Raw genomic sequence first — 20,158 nt, forward strand, 5'->3', positions numbered from 1 at the left:
TGCATTACTAGAAGAATTGGGTTGAGACCGAAGGAGAAGCCTAATAAAAAGCTTCTTGTAACAAGTATCATAAATTACATAACCAACTCGGAAGATTAGGTTGTGGTTTGTGTAGTCTTTAATATTTTCCATAAATCTTAATGAGCTCTCAGCCATCTAAATCCATAAATAGGAATAGAGTAGGTTGATGGTAAATAACACAATTAATATATTTGGAAGAGAGTATTGGTGAGGTAAGGGAAAACGACTACTATCAATATGTTAGGTAAATTAGGATTAACAAGCTAGAAGGATTTGGGTGGAATTAACTAGATAAAATCGGTGTCCTAGTGTTTATCATCTTTATTTTCATCTGTTACACTGTTTACTTACTGTTAATTTACACTGTCACACTGTTTACTTACGCAAGATCTCCAAATATCCAAAATCCACTGAACGCAGAGCCAAAGCCAACCAAGCAGGCTTTTGATGGGGCAATTGTCCCTAATTCATTTGGCAATAAACGCATTTCATGGTTGATGTTTCTATTAGCGAAGGCTCAAGAAGACAGATCAATTCACTGAAATCAAATCTTTGGTCAATATCTATGGAAATGAATACTAGTCAAATTAAAGCATACGACACGCAGAGGCTTCACATGCGGAAAGTCAGACATTACAATAATGGGTGAGACAGAAACAAGTCGGACAAATATATGTACCCAAAGAAAAATTGGACGAAACTCCGACACTATGGAATGCAAGCAAAACAATTCTTTAATTAAGGCAGACGTATAGCTTAACAAATTTTTTTAAAATTGGGGATTAGAACATAGACTTCATTAAAGGTCCTAAAAGAAACAAATCGAGCCAAGTTAAACTCAAGAAATTGTAGGCAAGCCAAGCTCGAGCACTATGATATTCGTCCTAACTCAAGCTCGTTTACACCTATTATTTTTCTCTTTTTAAGTGAATACACGTCTTTCTTCTTTATATCCTGTTTTTTGTTACAATGGAAGAAAATCGAGTAATTGAAATAGAGATTTTCCCAACAATCGAGTAATTGAAATATTCTACTCCAAACTCATTTTTCGGTCCACCCTTAGCATTTGAGCTAACCTTATGCCATTCTACTCCAAACAATCATGTCAATGCAAGAGCTATACACATGCCTCGAGCCCCTTATGTGATACGTCTTGTCATCTTTGGTATCTCGAAAAGAAGATCAAGAGATGGCCTAAAGCTATTTCATATATTTATGCCCCCATTTAGAGCATAATTCCAATTAAAAACAGTGACAAATCCTTTAAATCCGGTTACCCCAAAAAGAAAAGAAAAACTTTTAACAACACTGTTGTAATTGAAATTTTTTTATAAAACAAGAAAGGTCCCCCAAGAATCTGATAAATAGCCAAAACGACAAAGGAAGCAGCAGATCAAACAGTGTAGCAGCGCTTTTGTAGGTCCAAGCACTACCACAAGGAGACAAATTGAATCTCCGAAGTTATTTCACAACACAGATTAACAAAAACTTGCACGAATTCCCGTACGTCATTAGGACTGAACCAAAAAGCAAACCCAACACCCATGAGAGAGAAACCCAGATTAAGTGCTTAATTGGAGAGAGAATAAGTGCTTTTGGCTTTGTTTTATTAATTAACATAGCAATCAGAGAATGCCATGTTGTATTGTATTCTATGTGTTTGAGTTTTGCCCAAGAGAGATTCCACCCTCCACCAATCCCAGCAGTACACTCAGACCCTTCTTTACTCTCTTGTCTGGTCTCTTCCTCCCTCCCTCTCTTTTTTAAGAAAATGAAAATACTTCGCTCCTTACCTGACAAGTAGCATCCTTGGGAAAATAGGACACCAACTTTTCAACCTCTAAGGCTCTACCTGACCACTAAATCCAACATGTACTTAGAGCATATCTAGGAGAGTCTCTAAATTTTAATACCAAATTCTAACATATCTAATTAATGTGTCAAAAGTACCACATAGATATTTAACGACTAAAAATAACATCTCACATCACTCCAACCGATGTGTCAAATATGATATGGAATGAAGGCTAGAGGTTGAGATGTTATTTTTGACATCCTAAAAGCAAGATGTCAAATGAATATTTTATTATTTTTAAAAGATAACTGACTATTACTTTTATTTATTTTTTTCTTTTATTTATTTTTTCTTCTTTATCTTAAATAATTTGACTGTTATAATAATTATTTATTTGATATATCGGGTGGAGTGTAAAATTGTATAAATGTCAAATTGTCACATCAGCCATCAAATTTAAATTTGATGTTTGGTATTTGACATCTTCCTTAGAGATGCTCTAAATGTAAATAGCTAGAAAACTATTATAGCAAACCACTTATAATGTGTTTCCTCCAAGCAATGTTTTCTATTTTGGTTAATCTGAAATATTTTATTATTATTTTCTCTTTCTCTTGCAAATCCAATATATTCATTAAAAAAAATAGAAACCCAACCCCCCTAACCTCCCAAATGTCTCTATCTCTCTCTCCCTTTTCTCTCTCCTCCTAGCCAAATTCTCTCTCATCCTTGCTATATGCAGAGAGTTAAAACTGGTTATCCAAAATAGAGAGTAAGTAGAGAGAGATGATTTTCCTTCTTTTCAGCTAAAGTAGCTAGAAATGAGAGGATAGAAAGTCTCTTGGATACGCTCTTAGAATAGTCATCAACATATGCATTTAGCTGTAATATAATGGCCAACATAAGTTAAGTCGGTTGATAAAGATAGTGTGTCCGTCCCCTTAATTTCAAAGTAATAACTTGGGTTTTTTGATTAATATGAACCCAAATAAAGCTAGCTAATTAAAGCAAAATAGCAAATTAACTTAAGACTTACTACAAAGGTTTAATAATAACAATAGGTACAAAGATCTGAACCTTCTTTAATCCTCCTACTTTTAATTTTTTTCAGGGTTTTTAAGGACATTTACAGTCAACAAGAAAATGCATTGCTCATTTTCTCGATCCCTTTCGGCTTGTTTCATTTGGGCAGTGATTACAAGGCAACTGAACGCACCAACAGAACTACTTTGACTTCACCAGTGAGCCCAATTTTCCCGCCTTTTGTGGGCAAAAACGTGGAAAGATCACAGCCGTTAAAGGCCAACTCCTTTGCCATGATCCGACGATTTGCGTGACAACTCAACTGACTTTTCATTCGAGGGATCGCTCACAGACCGAGACAGCAGGTTAGAGTCCGAATCTGTTCAAAGAAAAACCCGCAAAATTATAAGAAAATCAAAAATTAAAAATAAAATTTGTTCGTAAATTTTAATTTTAAAATAAATTTTAAATTTTAAAAATTAAAATTACCTCTGGAGGCATTGAAGGAGCGCTTGCAATGCAGAATGGCGCTTTGGATTCCATCCTGCTGCTGAAGCAGCGAATCATCTCTCCTCTGAGACACCACGGCTCCTGACGGAGCCGCGGCTACAGCCGAAGAAGCCGACCGGCTTTTACCCAAGTGCTTACAAACCACTCTCAGCCCAGCCGGAAAATTTCCCTGTTTATGACAACTCTTCGCAATGCTCGCCGTCGCCGGTGGCTCTGAAGCTTCAGTCCCTGACTGGCTCTTCTCAGACCCAGCAACAGGCGCCGGCGCTGTCGAGCCGCTTAAGCTGAGTTGGCCGGACAGCCTGAGCTTCTCGCCGTACCTCTTGGACACGCGAACGTAGAGAGGCTTGACCATTTTCAAGTACTTTTGCATTACTTCTTTGGAAAAGCGCTTTTCCTCAGAAGCCGATTCTTCAGCAGCGCTTATGGGCTTCTGCTGGGTCTGGGTCTGGGACTGGGACTTGTTGGTGGTGGTGGAGATTCTGGAGCTGTTGTCTCTGGTAAACAAAGACACAATGGGTACCTCCTCGACTTTAAATTTCACCGTGAAAAGCTTCCCCTGCTGCTTTCGCTTCTGCTGCTGCGGCTCTTGGGCTTTCTGCGGCGGTTCAACAGATCCAACAGCCGGGTCTGTTTTCTCCGACCCATTTGCATTCGACTTCGATTTCTTCAAACCCAACATGAAAACACGAAATTTGGTGGCCGATTTCAACAAGGAAACGGCGAATTGGGGCTTGGAGTTGGGTTCTTCAGATGGGTTGAACTCAATCGACGAGGGCTCAATGGGCACAAGCTTGCCTTTGAAGAACAAGTCGTCGGAGGGAGACAGAGTGAGGGTGGGGTCGTCCGTACGGTCATGGCTAGACCCAGAAGAGACCGTGAAGTTGAACTCCCTCTCACCGTCCACGCCATCATCAGACTCTTCATCATCTTCCTCAGAGCTATCGTCGTCGTCGTCTTCTTGGTGCTCTACATCGGTCTCGTCCGTATTTTGGCCAGAGGGTTTGTGGGTTTGCGGCAGGGCTTCATCCTCGTCGGGGACAGCGAACTCTAAGTCGAAGAAAGGCCCATCGTCGCCGTCGCTGTCGTCGTCGTCAGTCTCGTCTCTGTGTTGGGCGACGGCGGTGAGGATTGTGGTGGTGGTGGTGGAGGTCGAAGGAGCGCGCATGTTAGCGGAAGAAGCAGTGTCCGTGCTATTGGGAACGGGGTTGGCTACAACACCACCGCCTCGCCAGTACTTGAGCAAGCTGAAAGCTTCCATGGTTGGGAGAGCCAGTATACAAGAGTTGAAGTAGGTAAAGTGAGAGAGAGTGAGGGGAGTGATAAAGAAAAAGAAAATGGAAAAAGGAAAGGGCTTTTGGTGTATGAATGGAGGAAAAGGCTTTAGGTGGAAATGGGTTTGCAGAGAGAGGCAGGAGGTACCACTGAAAATGGAAGTGACAGGGGTAGAGCAGCAGTGAGGGTAAAGCTTTAACCAGTAGCCATAGACTAGTCACTGGAAAGATTGAGAGGGGTAAAACCGTAAAAGTAAAAAAGAGAGCTTTTATTTTGTGTGGTGCTCGCAGGAAAGCTCGTGTGAAACGTTTCGACTCGAAAATAAACACCTGTGATTGTTTTGATATTTTTAACAAATTATAAATTGTTACATTATATATTGTGATTGATCGAAAATAACAAAATAATGTTATACCCGTTTCATATAAGTGTTTCTCATTGATCGAAAATAATAAAATAATGTTATACCCGTTTCACATAAGTGTTTCTCATTGTAGTGGTGGTGATGAATACGTGGGTTGCAGGGCAGGGCAGGGCAGGGCAGAGATCAGTAGAGGCATGTGAGGAAGAGCAGTGTCGTCTCAGAGAATAGCGACAGAGGCCAATTAATATACATACAGTACAATTGCTATACGAAGACTAGCACGACTTCTTTCTCTACTCTCTGACCCTCTTTTATTTTCTTAAATTTTTTTGTTGTTGATAGGTTTCTTTTTCTTTTTTTTAATAATGGAAAATAATAATAATAATTGCTCGGTATTAAAGCACGTTTATTGACATGACATGACTAATCCTATAAAACAATGAAAATACAATGTTGCAACTTAATTGCACGTCAGTTTATAAAACAATGTTGAAAAAGAACAAGAACTTATGCAGGACATTCAGACATCTTAATTCAAAGGTAAGAATGGGTGAGGAACGTATTAATGCTGGCAGCAGAGTAGGCTCACTTTTTTCTTTTTCTTTCTATCTTTTATTTTATTTAAAATTTGTACAATGATGATTGTGGTAGAATAAGAAATGGAAAAATCACTATTTCACTATTTCTGACTAATTACAGTCGGACATGTGAAAGAATTATTACGCGTAACATATCGTAATTAATCGGGAATAACAAAATATGCTATTCCGTTCTATATAATTGTTTCTCCTGTGGTAGACCCAAATTGCACATGATTACTGATTTCTGAATTTGGGCTCAGATATTCATATCACAAAAGTGACATTGGGGTGAATTCTACATTTTAATCTGGCCAAGCAAAAAGGGCTATTCTCTGGATACCAATTGTTGGCACTGGCAGAACCCACATCAACTTTCTACGTGGTAATTTAAATTATTGAAATGAAGTTTCCAGGAAGGAAGGAAAGAAAGACAAATAGACTGCAACGAGGCATGGTAAAAGAATTCTCACAGAGCAGGCTCGAAGCCCCTTTATTTACCACTTTAACCTTTGAATTTTGACCCTACAACAAACTACACCAAAAAAAGAAAAAGTAAAAAAGAAAAAAAAAAAAGTCTCAAGGTCACACACAGCTACAAGGCTGCAACTGAACTGAAGCCAAGTACTAAGCACAGGGCAGGGCTAAAATGCCAGGTGGCGGACATGCAAGTGGGGTGGCATGGAATTTGATTTATCCATTGCGTGAGAGGATGCCAAATCTCCAGTTCTTCCTCATCAAAAAGCTTTGACCTCCACCAAACCCCTTCCAATTGAGATGAGATGAGCATAGTGATAGTGTACACATCAAGATTCAAATGCAACCAAGCAAATAAAAGGTCGACACAGTCACACGAACACATCACACTTGGGGATAAAGACACTTTTTTTTCATGGCTTTCGTTTTAGGAACTGATGATGAGAAGTTGCCATCTAACTGGGATTGATGGTGAGAATATATGATCTTTTATGATTTTGGACCTAATATTTGTGGGGTCCTACATGCTCTTGGCTCCTTTCTAATACCACGAATTGTACTGATATTATAGTCAATTTCACCCCTTATGTCTATATTAGAGTTGATTATGTTCATGACCGCATCCCCGACTCGTTGCCATTTCTAGATGGTCAACGAGGGAGGGCGATTCGTGTTCACCAATGGTATTGCGAGATCATTAATGATAATAAATATGCCAGACTGGTTGATAAGAAAAAATTTCAAAAACTTAGATAGATGTTTGAATTAAGAAGATCGTTTTCACTAGAAGAAAAGATGTTAACGCAGGTAGCATATTAAGTGGAAAATCCGAACTAAAAACGGTAACCATGGATATTTCTGAAATCAGAATGATTGTGATGGCATTGGCATTCGCAACCGTATTATGATGTTGGGACCATTCTCATGATTTCATAATTTTTGTCAAGTACGTATACCAGTTTATAATTTAAAAGCGGTCCCCAGAAAGTGACGAAACAACCCCTCAATCTTAAATGGTCCTAGCGACCCTTACCGCACCTTAAAGTCAATGTGTCACCACTCGCACAAACCATAATGAAGGGTAAAAATAAATATGGAGTTTACATGTTAGATGAAAATTTTGAATAAGCATATGTCTTCATCCTTTATGAAAATTCTAGAAGGTTAGAATACTTTATAAAGTGAGTCAAAGACTCAAAGGTCCTACAGTACTTTAGACCCTTTCCCCGTTGTTTTTCTATTTATATATTACATGGTCTCGTAAAATAGACGGTTCAGATCATTATATTATAATGCACCACGACGATGTCAATTTTATAACCTGGGGATGTAATGTAATCCCTGGAAAATGATTGGTTTAGATCTTGTGAGTTAGTAAGTTTGTCTTGTTTATTGCATAGGACACTAGTTTTGAGTGTTTGACACAAACCCCACATAAAGTGTGGCCGCAACAAATACATTCATTATATGACTCTACCAAGAAAATCATGATTGTAATCACAACTTTGGCATTTTTTGCGCCACTTTCTTTGAAGATAAAAAGAGAGCCCCCACCATTTTCTTTTCACTGTCTCTCCTCCCTTTGCCCTCTTTTGTTGTTGAAACCGATGACTTCATATCCATGATTTAAGTTACTTTGAATGAGCCATCTCCCATGTACATGTATTATTATTGTATTGAAGAGAAGATGCAATACTTTATGAGATTCACTTGGATAATCTTAAATCTTGTACACATGCATAATGTTTCATTCTTTAGATTATACATGATTGTTTTTTCTTTTTTCTTCTTTTGTCGGAGTTAAAAGGGAGTTTTTTTTTTTAATACGCACTATCAAGATGTCATAGAAATTTGAACATTAGACTACTGATTTGAAAGTCAATGTCATTTTCCACATAACTAGATCAATTAGCATTGGACGTGATTATTTGGTCACAACTATTTTCTTTTCTTAAAAACTATTTGTCATTTTGAGTGATTCATGGCTATGGCTTTTATTGGAGAGCCTAGACAACTCTAACCGGACCTACCAATCATCTAAAAGGATGAATGGTGATGAATAAGCTTTTTTCCCCACTTCCACCTGTGATTTTGATTGATTGCCACAGCTGGTTTTTTTTGTTTTTTTGTTTTTTGCTTTTGTAATACTTATCTTTTTATACACAACTATGACTATCTTAAGAGGTCCCCAAAGTTGTGACAAAAAAAATGGAAATTGGAATAGGTCCCAAATGTTGCATGGGGCTAGCAGGAGCACATGCACACTAAATCTAACTGGGCAACTTTTTTATGACTATTGGTTTGGGCTCACTAAGATTAGAATGGGCCCTATAGGGTAAGTCCCATTTCCTTGAAAGATGGGCTCACAAAGCCTAGCCATGAATGCTGTATAGCTACTGCCCTTTCTACAAAAGCCATTCAAGTTTGATAGCTTGCATTTCAATTTCATGGAACCATAGGCCGAGTCCATCAGTTTTCTTATGTCCCAGCACACTGCCACTGTGGTTGGTTGAGTTGTGTTGACGAATACATGAATCCCACATCAGAAACTTAACAAAATAGAAAGTCTCATATAATAAATGGTTCCACTCATAACAACATCAAGGCCTTTTGTATAAAACCACATACCTGCTAAAGCAAGTGGTTAAGTTGAGGACAATATCAATGTTGCTAGTATTGGGCCAAGGATCCGTCCCTCTGAAATCTTAACAAGTTGAAGGTTCCAACTTGATGAAAATAGAATTTTTGCCTTCTTTTATCTCTTATTTATTTATACAAGCAATATTGAGGAAGGATGAAACCAAAGACCTCGGGTGCGGGGCGAATGCTCTTAACCACTTGATCTTCAAGTCCTTTGCTTTTATTCCCATTAAATTTCTGTTTTACTCAACGGATCTGAGCTATGTTTTCTTCCCCATCAGCCCTCAACCCTCAATAATTTTTTCCATCCATTTTCCTCGAACTCTGTATTTTTCAGATGTTGCTCAATGTTTGTGATAAAAGCATCGTACGTTCCAGTGAAAATGCTCCCATTAGCTTTCATAAAAAATAAAAATAAAAAAATGCTCCCAATAGCCATGTGGTTCTCTAGTCCCATCTGTCATCCGGAACAATGAAATTAGACCCATATATGAAAAACCAAACCAAACCAAACCAAACCAAACCTACCTTTCTCTTCTCGTTTGTTCTTATATCATTCACATCATTTCACAGAGCAAGTGAAGTGTGGTTCACATATTTGGTGACATGACTGTTCTCTGTTCATGATTAAGCTAATCATAGCAAGAAAAGTCTGCATATTGCCTATGGAGCTGGTACATTACATGTCGACTAAATTAGGTGATGCCTCTTTCTTTCTTCAAGCATAGCCATCAGTCTTTTGCCCTCACATGCACGACTTGTCACACGGACCGACAGGTTGTATTTATGCTGCAAATATAGAAATAATCCCCCAAATTGAAACAATATATTAACATGGGAAGGAAATCTGTTTAAGTTTCTTTGTGCATAAGCAAGCTTTCGTGAGTAGAAATGGTCCAACCCAAGCTTTAACTAGAATAAGCAAGACTTCTAAATACTATCCTGCCCGATGACTTAGCAGGTTAGTTTTTCTTTTGGGATAAATGTAGCGATAGTCCGTGTTAATCATTGTGCGGTACTGAAATATTACATTCGCAATTCGACTTAATAATATAGATTGATAGTATTAAGACACATGGCAAGATGTGCTTGGTTTTGGTCCCACATTTGATGTTAACATTTGAAATTATACTTTGGGGTAGGATCAAACGTGTGAGGGATTAGATCAAGTATGTCATTGCCTCGTATGTATGGCTTCTTGTGGGAGAAGCAAAGCGGAGATAAAATCAACAACTTAAGGTAAGATTTCTATAATTTATGTGTGACAACCAACCACATACCGTGGGACCCATTTCCTTGTATTCATCAAACGTGGACGGACGAGATCCTTTAGCGAAGAAGACATAATATTCAAGATTCAGCCACATAATATCACACCTGGAATCTTAAATTTTCAATCAACAAAAGCCCTATTTAATATATATAGTAGCTTAAGGCTTACAAATGGGCCCCGACTTACCTTACGTGTTCGCACATGATAGGTCCAATGTATGTCACACGCGGGCCGTGATTTTAGACAACGCTTCTTTCCCCGCCACGTACACAAATCCGCAGCGGAGTCAATGTGAGAACGTCGTCAAATCCAACGGCCGCTAATTGTTTAATTCCAAATCAGGACATTTTAGCGGCTCTAATTTGCTCAGTGTTTAATTCCCGCTATTTAAACGCCACAATAGAGGGAGAAATAAGAGAAAGGGAGAGTGACTGAGCGAGAGGAAAGCGCTCTGTGTTTCAAAAAAAAGGCAGGAGAATTAAGAAACGCTAGAAAACGAGAAGATCAGCGACCCAGGTTTCGAAACGGGAGTTTTTTCTTTTGTTTGTTTCGGAGATTGTGAAACGGCAGCGTTTTTGCGATGGCGGAGCATACGGAGGAAGTGAAGGCGGCGGAGTCTCTGATGGATAAGATAGCGGACAAGATCCACGGCCACGATTCGCCAGTGTCGCCGGCGTTGGAGTCGCTGCACGAGAAGGCCGTCAGCAGCGGCCATTCGGCGTCGTTGAAGGCCAAGGCTTACAGGCTCTTTGGGAGGGAGAAGCCCGTGCACAACGTCTTCGGCGGTGGAAAAGGTACATTTCGCGATCGAAACGAATTGTTTGTCGCTAATTGATCTAGATCTGGAGAATGGAGCTTGTGGCTTTGATTGATGGTTAATTTTGATTTTGTTTAATTACAAATGGTCCTTAATTTCTTCTTTGATTTGATTGATTTTTAAAAGGTTTGTTTTTATGCTTTTCCAGTTTTGCTAATCAAACTAAGACTCTCAAGCTAATTATGAAAGTGAACCTTTATAATCATATAGTTAATGACGTATTTAATTACGTGGGTTTTGTTTTATCATCTAAAATATTGCGAATTTCAGAGAGCATGCAATTGATAAATATTGAATCTTTATTATAAATGTCACAGCGGCTGATGTTTTCCTGTGGAGGGACAAGAAGGGATCGGCAAGTGTTCTTATTGCGATAACGATCATATGGGTTTTCTTTGAATTGCTTGGATACCACCTGCTGACTCTGCTCTCCCACTGTTTGATTCTTGGCCTTGCTATGTTGTTCTTATGGTCCAACGCTTCAACCTTCATTAACAAGTAAGCATGCCTTTGATTTTTTATTTATTTCTTCCCTTTGGGTTTTGATAGTCTCAATTTTATCTGTTTGGAATGGTTCACTTAGCGCTACTTGTTACATGTAGGTCTCCACCACGCATTCCACAAGTTAAAATTCCAGAGAAGCCGGTTCTACAGATTGCGTCTGCAATTACAATTGAGATTAACCGGGCTTTTGTTATCCTGCGAGAGATTGCCTCAGGGAAGGATCTGAAGCAGTTCCTCTCTGTATGTTTATTGCTCTATCTTTTGCTTTCTCTGCCTTCTTTAATTGATGGTGTTCATGTTACATAAATTTTACCTGCTGCTATTCATGATGATTATTTAATTGTTTCTTTGAAATTCGATTTGATTATAAATCCATCGCGGTACTTATGAATTGCAATCTATATTTACGCATTTGGTACTTGCTAATGGTGTTATGGGCGATTAGGTGATTGCTGGCTTGTGGGTTTTGTCTATCCTGGGGAAGTGGTACAACTTCTTGACCTTGGTCTACATAGGTAATGAAACTAACAAATGTACTTATCAGTTATGACTTGCATAATGCCATTTCTTTCTACGTGTGTTCTTACCATGCTGCTGGTCTTTCTGAACAGTTGTTGTTTTGCTCTTCACGCTGCCTGTATTCTATGAGAAATATGACGACCAGGTGGATGCATTGGCAGAGAAGGCAATGATCGAGATCAAGAAGCAGTATGCAGTGTTTGATGCAAAGGTCCTAAGTAAAGTTCCTAAGGGGCAAATGAAGGACAAGAAGACTTAGACTGGCTGCCGTGCAGCTGGTTCTATTTGCTGACATATATTTGGTAGCTATGTTTCACCAGGGTGTTTTTCACACTTAATCCATGATTGGCTAGGATCCTCCTCTCCATATTCTAGTTCTCCAGTCCCTTGGATTCACAATGTGGATGATTTTGTGGTTTTTTTTAAAAAAACTTGTTTTTGCTACATTTATGATATTTGTGTGTAATTTTCATGGATGTTTTGTTGTGTGACCTGGTGATCATGCTAGTACATTTCAAATTAATGATTATTTTGTACATTGGGTTTCACTTTCAATTTTTTTTTCGCTTATTTGGTTTGGTGGAATGATTTGCCTGGTGAGTGTTCCTAAAAATCCTTCTTTGGGGGATTTAATAATAGTCCTTTCCCACTCTTATCAGGAATGAAATGATTATAATCTTTTGACCAGCTTTTACCATCATCATTCTGCCGTTAAAGTGAAAACAGAAAAATACAATATTCAATCATCCATGTCTTTCTGCATGGGAAGCAAATCATGTCCAGGAGGACGATAGTTAAAATAGTAAACCTCAGATTATTCAAACGTTGTACTTGCTTGCTCTTGAGTAAGTGAAAATCACCACCATGTTTAGGTGAGGAGATATGTGTCACAACTAAATTTCTCAATCTCTAAACTTAGACCAGCTTCCTCTAAGACTATTAGGTGGCTGACATAAAAAAGATGTTGGGTACCAATGCTACCGTGGCAAAATCCTCAAACAACACTATTGCTCAAGTAAATTGATTATCGACATAATATTGATACTTTATTTATGTCATATCATATCAAGGAGCGAGACTTTCATGAAATGAGAATATCACTATTTTACTTTACTCAACCAATAATGCTATGACACACGTGTTAACACTTCCACATGACATAACATTATTGGCCAGGAATATCAAAACAATGTTATCCTTTGAAATTAAATTTTTTTTTCCATGTCAAAACTTTATGAGATAATTTACTTTCGAAATGATGGAATATCCACAATATTGATAACATAGTGAGACTATTTGCTATATAGTAAGCTCTTTCTATATTAGTACTTTACTATTTGCTATAGTGAGAACTCTAATACATTAGTAGGAGTTCTATTTCCCAAAGATGTTTTGGTCAAGAACGGGTGGCTGCCAGGTTGATAGCTAAGCTCTTTCTTTTGCACCCTGACTTCCATGGCTTACGCCGATTAATAACTCTCTTATTGGAAAAGCTTTGATAAATTACAGTTTTCGAAGCCTGCCTTGATGCTAATCTGCCTTCCATTCTTAACCAAAAAAAAAAAAAAAAAAACGTACAGTTTGACAACTACTCTTACAAGAGTTGTTCAAATTACATAATTTGTAACACCATTGCTATATTTTATGGTTAGTGTTTCTTTTTGTTGCCAAACATTGTATGATCAGTTTAGATGACCTAAAAATATGATCTCTTTGGCATTGCTCTTGTCGATTATTGCATTGCTAAATGTAGAGAAAAATTACTCATATGAGAAGGGGAAGGAAGCAAGTCTGGCACAAAATAATGAAAAGCTTCCTTCAAGAGTTCGAAAATAGAGACTTCGAAACTTCAGAAATTTCGAATTCTTGTTTGTCTAAAGCAAATCACAACAATTTCTCTGCAAGAATTAAAAAAAAAGAAAAAGAAAAAAAGAAGTGAAAGCTGTACATGGTTAGATATCTAAACACTCGCATTTCGCCTATTAATATTACACATGAAAATACAGCTGCTACTAAAGTTCGTTCTTAAACAGTAGTTCACAGCAATCCAGATAAGGGAACATTTTCACACCTTATTCACAGAATGTGGCATCAACACAAAACCAAGTTTATACCGGATTGTTCTAAGCATGTCCTTTATAAACCCTAGCAGATTACTAGAAAGATCGTTCCCTTTCACTTACTAAAACTGCCTCCGTGGAAATGCTTCAGTCCAGTTTTGTTTGTTCAAATCTTCAAGATTGGCCGCTGACTTATCTTGGACAGGAAGAACTGAAGGAACGAGAAGGGTGTGTTGATACTCAAAGCTGTCTGAAGAAAATGTGTAGTGTTTACCAACAGTCTCATAGGAAATAAGTTAACTGCTCTCTCTTTCTCGACCCCCCTTCCCCGTATTGGTCATTCCACTGCTTCAATTCATTCATCATGGCTCCCTCAGATGCAAAGCTAGCTGCAACCTGCATTCCAATAAATAACCACAATTAGAGCTTATGTTTGAATCAACAAAGGGTACTAAACCAATCTGAATTTCAATAGAGAGAGAGAGGGAGAGCATACCTGACTTTTTGCCTGCTTAAAGTCTTCCATATTTAAAGGCCTGAGGGTGATCACTCTTTCCTCTTTATGTTCTTTTGTTGCTGGGACAGCTTCTGGACTCTGCCCTTCCAAAGACTCGGCTTGATTTATACTAGGAGCACCTTGTGGATTTTGTCCTCCTGCAGCTCTCTGCTTTTTCTCCTAAAATAAAAGAAAGGAAGATGATCATTGATCATTGAATCGAAGATACTACAGCAACAGATTTAGCCTTGGTTTTAACTTCCTTACTAGATCCTTCTCTCTCTCTGCTTGTATCAATTCCCTAACTGGTCGATAAGCAGCTGTTGTACACAAGTTCTGTGCAAAAGAAATGTCACACTCGATCAGACGTAAGTACACATCAAACATCTAAACAACCAAATACATAATCAAATATGCTGACCTTAAGATCACTTCCACTAAATCCTTCAGTCATAGTTGCAAGCTCCTTGAAGTCTAGTCGTGCTTCCACCTTCTCTTTCGACAACAGAGTTCTCAAAATCATTTCTCTGTTCTCCACAGTTGGTAGCCCCACCAAAATTCTGTTTAAACACAGAGCGTTATCATAAGCAAAATTATGTGAGTAATTTTGATGTTACACTTTCATTGATTACTGTATCCCACTAACATTCACTACAGACTTGTTTGATCTGGCAGCATTAAAAGTTATTGCAGATGCATTCGTACCTCCGTTCAAAACGCCTGATAATTGCTTCATCAAGGTCAAATGGCCTGTTAGTAGCAGCAAGAACAAGGATTCGGTCTCCTTGATTAGACAAGAGCCCATCCCAATGAGTCATAAATTCATTCTTTATCTTTCGCATGGCTTCATGTTCTCCAAATCTTGTCCGCTGCCCGAGCATGCTATCAACCTCATCTACAAAGATGATGGTTGGAGAGACTTTGGCTGCCAGGGTGAACAAAGCTCGAACGTTTTTTTCGTCTTCACCAAACCATTTAGAGGTAATGGTGGACATAGATACATTAATGAAGCTCGCTCCAGCCTCCCTGGCAATGGCCTTCGCCAGCATAGTCTTCCCACTTCCAGGGGGCCCAAATAGCAATATACCTCTACAAGGCTTTAACAGGCCTCCATTGAAAAGGTCTGGTCTCCGCAGAGGGAGCATTACCAATTCCTGAAGGGATTCTTTAATCTCATCCAAGGCACCTATATCAGCAAATGTTACACCAATCTCATTTGCTGGTATGACCTCTGGTCTTATGCGCTTCTCAAATTCATTATCGAGTTCTGCCTGTTAAGTAGTACACAGTGATATCTCAATATCAATACCAAGAGAAAAGTTGGGGGAAGAGAGAATAACATAATAGAATACTGCAAAAGTATGCCTTCTATATATGACATACAATCTACAAGTAAAAATGTTAATGAGGCCATAATATATACTTTTCATGTTTTCTTCTAGTATGTGTGTGTACGTGTTTGTTAAATGGCTACGATGCAAAATACTAGAAAAATTAAAATAATGGTGACTTACAGAAGCTCTTGATATTGGAATTGGATTGTCAGCATCTGTTTTTGCCGCTGAAGTTGACGTCTCTGTGCCACTTTTGTTTTCAGGAGCAGCACTTTCAGTCTTTGTCTCTAAATTCACACCAACAGCCCCTTCAATTCCTGCTTCCTGTGATTAATGGAGATGAACCGGAGAATGATTAAACTAGTACTCCATCTATTTTCCTTGAGTTATAGAATAATACAAACACTAGTACAACAAACCTTAAGTGTTTCAGCCTTTGCTTCCAGCTTCAATGTATCTTTGCCACTATATTTGCCCTCTTGGAATATATTTAATCCATGGGACAAACTGTTTTACAGCGAAAACGGTGTGAGTACACAGAACGGGATAGTGACACAATCATTAAACCCCCAAAACAAAAACAAAAAATTTTAAATTTTTTTTTAAAAAAAAATCCTTTACCTCTTGGATGAAATGACTAGTTTTCCATTTCTGTATTCAGGATCTTTGTTATTCATTAAATGATAAGAAACTGCTGATACCACAATCTCCTCTATATAGTTACTAAGATCAATTGTGTCTGCAATGCATATCGAACCCAGATCATCGCAATCAAGATCATTAGATGAAAGTACTTCCATGATGTGGTTTTTGTTATCCTGAACCTGAATCATTTTCATATCTTCCTCTAGTTGAGTCTTCCAGCTGACAAGATGGGATTCATTTTCAGGAGGCCTGATTTCAATGTTGTAAGGGAAAAGAGCAGTAAGCCTCTCATCAACCTCTCTGTTGTCTTCACCCGGATCCACAATTCGTGAACCAAGGATCAGCACAGCTCCAGATAATTTCTTCAACATTTTCTGGAACAAGTTGTATATCCTCTGTGATCTAGATAAGAGCTTGTCAACGTCCCTAAGATACAGCACAATGGGGCAGGTATTTGAGACAAAAACCAAAACCTGAAAGTATATACAAAGTTTATTTCAGAGACCAATATCCTGGTCGAAAAATACATGGAAAGCAGAGGAAAAACTGTGTACATAATCATGGGAAAATGCATGGTAGCATGTTGTTGACCGCTAAAAATACAATATAGCACAAAAAAGCATCAGTAATTACTCTGTACAGGGACTGTATAAGAAGCTTCTCATCAAAAGACCAGCTGCTTGTGCGCCTAAGTGGAGCTAGAAAATGGAAAGGGTTCATTAGAAACAGAGAGAACAGAAAGAGGAGGGGGAAAAAGTAACAACATACCATTGAAGAAGAACTTGAAACCACATGTTCTCAGCATAGAAAATCAATCTTATGTATGTTTTTGAGTTAATTCAATGTATATCAAAATTGAATTTCAATCTCTAAATAATTCATTTAAAACACTAAATCAAATAGAAGTTCCTTTTTTTGTCTATCGAGACTCCAATATAATTTCATCACTACCACTTGATCAAATCATAGGCTTTTAAATATACATTGTAAATAGATTTTAATACATGAACTGTAAGGGTAACCAATAAACAGCTAGCTCTCTCTTGCAATAAACAGAAATAAACCTGAATTTGCGGGAGTGGACTGAGAAGCAAGGTTACTAATATTTGCTGAAGCAGAAGCATTTCTACGAAGCTTTGAAGGATTACTAGAACCTTCTACCATACTACAAGTACAGGTAAAAGGTATTAGTTAAATAATATGATTCAATAAACAAGTCGGGAACTAACATATATCCCTTTTAATCAATCAAGCATATTTTTCAATTATCCTCCAATACCTTGATCGAATATCCACACCGCTGCTTTGCCTTCGTAATGTGCCTGCAAGCAGATTTTCTGGTCAGAGCTACGTCGGACCGTGGATAATCATAGAATATTATTTACAAGGAAAATTGTATAAATGTTCAGAAATTCACCTACAAATTATCAAATAAATATTTTCAACAATACCTGTGGGTTCCTCCCTTTGAGGAAAGATTGAAAATGATCCAAATAGACCAGACAACCGCTCTAGTGTCACCTCAGAAGTGGACCTTTTAAAAGACTACACATACATGATTACAATTTATAAGTAAATAAACAGCAGGAAGTTAAACAGGCAACTCATAATGAGAATTCGGAAGCATGACAATTTATGATACAAACATATTTAAAACTAAGTTCAACTTTTTTACACAAAAAGATCTGAAGAGGGATGAGAAAAACAAAACATGCAGCATCTTATCAATGTTCTCAGAAGGCTATGGACTATATTCTACTGACGGCATGACAACTGAACATACTGGAAATGGTTTAAAGAAAGCTTACAGATGCTTTGTTGGAACTGCCATATTTGCTCTGAATCTGTACAACCCCAGCCATTATAAACCTTAGTAGAAGATAAAACGGACACACACACACATACACACACACACAAACATACGTATACATTCTATAAAACTGCCGAGACTCACCTTTAGAGAAAAATTTGTCACATCTAAGAGCAACAACTTCGCCTGGAAGTAATGGGCTAAAGCCTTGGCAAGTTGTTGTTGGTAAAGTTCTTCAAAATAAAAAGTGAGGGAAGAAAACACCAAAACAAAAAGAGTGATTAGAATGATAGAACATGTAAATACAAACACTGAATGCAAGTTGCAGATTACATACCAGCAGGCCCTGAGAGCAAAATAGCCCGACTTGCGGGAGAAAGATTGCGTGTGTACTTCGAAACCTCAGCGCACTTGAGATGGACATAGGCAGCACTGGTTATCAATACTCGAGTCTGTTCACTGCAAAACCATTCATCAACTTAACTATGTTAAACAGTATTTTATATAAAAGAATTACCAAGTTTGCTCATCAATTTATGTATTAGTATGTCTGCGACAATCTTATCTAAACAATAACGTTCAAGGTGAATCCAAATTTCAATAAATCAAATACTGTCACATGTCACATCATTTAGTGAACAAAACTTGATAAACAAATTTGATGGATGCACCAATAAAAATCTAAGTATCTTATATGCTATAATGCTAAAGACGCAAACTTTTATCAGTCAAATTTGGTGAGAACCCAACAGCCAGAACCAGACTATCATTCTCAAGGCTTCAAAGATGACAAAAAGTAATTAACTTCTTTAAAATATGAATATCCACTTTATGTTAAACAGGAATTTGGGGACTATTGGGACGGTGGTGACCTGAGGTAGTAGGGGAATTGGTCGAAGGTGACCTTGCTGTCTCTGCCATCAACGATCTGTCGTAGCAACTCCTGCTCGACCGTATCCGGCGTAAGAGCATTGGAGAGGGTGTCGTTTCCGGCCCATTTGCTCATCGTCTGACCCGAAGCCAACCCAAGCCCAACTCCCACTCCCATCCCCAGACCCAAAGCCGATAGCAAAATGCCTTTCTGCTCCATCTCTCTGTTTCTCACTGTTTTTCTTCTTATTATTTTTTTTAGTTTTTATTTCTAGACATTCTATGCTATCAAACAACGTACACAAACGAATCCATTAGAGTTTCGTTGCTAAAGAAAACCAAATTCACCACAAAACTCAACCTATCTGTAATTTTGGAATATTAACCGCTATTATCTAACCTTCACAGTCCCAGAAACTGATCGAACCCACAAAAAAGCTTCAAAATTCGGTTCAAACATATGTTCAAAAGCCTCAAATTAGATTTCTTTTTCAAAAAAACTCGAAAAATGGTTTCTGGGTCGGACAGAGGATTTTTCTCAAACTCTGATCTCTTTCTCTGTTTTTTCTTTCATTTCTCTTGTGCCGTCTGTGAAAGGCTTGTATGTATGTGAAGACGAGAGAAAAGGGTCGGTGCGAAAGAAGTGGATCGCCGGGAAAAAGATAAAAGGTGGATTTATGGCGGCGGGTAGAGAACAGTGAGTGGTGGTGAAGAGGTTTGGTTCCCGCTTTTGCAGCCCTGTCTCTCGGTGTTTATTCAAGTTTTTAAAGACACGGGGTCACTGTACGTGTCACTTTTTGGAGGGTTTGGGTTTCGGTTTGGACAGTTTTTTATTATTATTATGGTCCTAGGGATTTGAAGTCTCTTTGACGCTCACTTTAAAAATTTAGAGAGGACCAAACCAGAAAAATTTAGAAAGGAAATGGGGTCGATGCAAAACATATCTAAATTTAAATAGTCATCATTCAGCCTGATGAGCCCAAACGGGCGGAAGAGGATAAGCTTCAAAAACTTTGCCTACTTTACTTTGGACGACCTCTATGGTAACTGCATCTGTTGAGCTCTTTTATCTTTACCGGTCAAAGGTATGCTTGGGCCCCACCTTGGTATGGGATTCAGATGGGAGGTGACGTTGGACGGCTGTGAT

General features: G+C 38.2%; 3 protein-coding genes across 3 annotated transcripts; 1 reads left to right on the plus strand and 2 right to left on the minus strand.

Annotated features, from left to right (window-relative positions):
• Positions 1 to 2,731: 2,731 nt before the first annotated feature.
• MAKR2 (membrane-associated kinase regulator) lies at positions 2,732 to 4,797 on the minus strand. The gene is made up of 2 exons (XM_008240788.3): positions 3,329 to 4,797; positions 2,732 to 3,218 (listed from the first exon to the last, which is right to left on the minus strand). The coding sequence occupies exons 1-2, from the start codon at positions 4,608 to 4,610 to the stop codon at positions 3,112 to 3,114; spliced, it is 1,389 nt and encodes a 462-aa protein (XP_008239010.2). The 5' UTR covers positions 4,611 to 4,797; the 3' UTR covers positions 2,732 to 3,111.
• Positions 4,798 to 10,368: 5,571 nt separating this feature from the next.
• Positions 10,369 to 12,351, plus strand: RTNLB3 (Reticulan like protein B3). Its single transcript, XM_008240787.2, has 5 exons — positions 10,369 to 10,750; positions 11,091 to 11,271; positions 11,376 to 11,517; positions 11,723 to 11,792; positions 11,889 to 12,351. The coding sequence occupies exons 1-5, from the start codon at positions 10,537 to 10,539 to the stop codon at positions 12,053 to 12,055; spliced, it is 774 nt and encodes a 257-aa protein (XP_008239009.1). The 5' UTR covers positions 10,369 to 10,536; the 3' UTR covers positions 12,056 to 12,351.
• Positions 12,352 to 13,583: 1,232 nt separating this feature from the next.
• On the minus strand, positions 13,584 to 19,982 carry DAA1 (P-loop containing nucleoside triphosphate hydrolases superfamily protein). Its single transcript, XM_016795631.2, has 16 exons — positions 19,014 to 19,982; positions 18,479 to 18,600; positions 18,286 to 18,374; positions 18,140 to 18,175; positions 17,783 to 17,876; positions 17,611 to 17,653; positions 17,396 to 17,496; positions 16,965 to 17,029; positions 16,308 to 16,804; positions 16,106 to 16,193; positions 15,867 to 16,010; positions 15,058 to 15,623; positions 14,774 to 14,912; positions 14,620 to 14,688; positions 14,353 to 14,532; positions 13,584 to 14,252 (listed from the first exon to the last, which is right to left on the minus strand). The coding sequence occupies exons 1-16, from the start codon at positions 19,229 to 19,231 to the stop codon at positions 14,139 to 14,141; spliced, it is 2,565 nt and encodes an 854-aa protein (XP_016651117.2). The 5' UTR covers positions 19,232 to 19,982; the 3' UTR covers positions 13,584 to 14,138.
• Positions 19,983 to 20,158: the final 176 nt, after the last annotated feature.

Source organism: Prunus mume, linkage group LG7 (genome assembly GCF_029339155.1).
Source record: "Prunus mume cultivar Tortuosa linkage group LG7, ASM2933915v1, whole genome shotgun sequence".
NCBI classification, from domain to species: Eukaryota; Viridiplantae; Streptophyta; class Magnoliopsida; order Rosales; family Rosaceae; genus Prunus; species Prunus mume.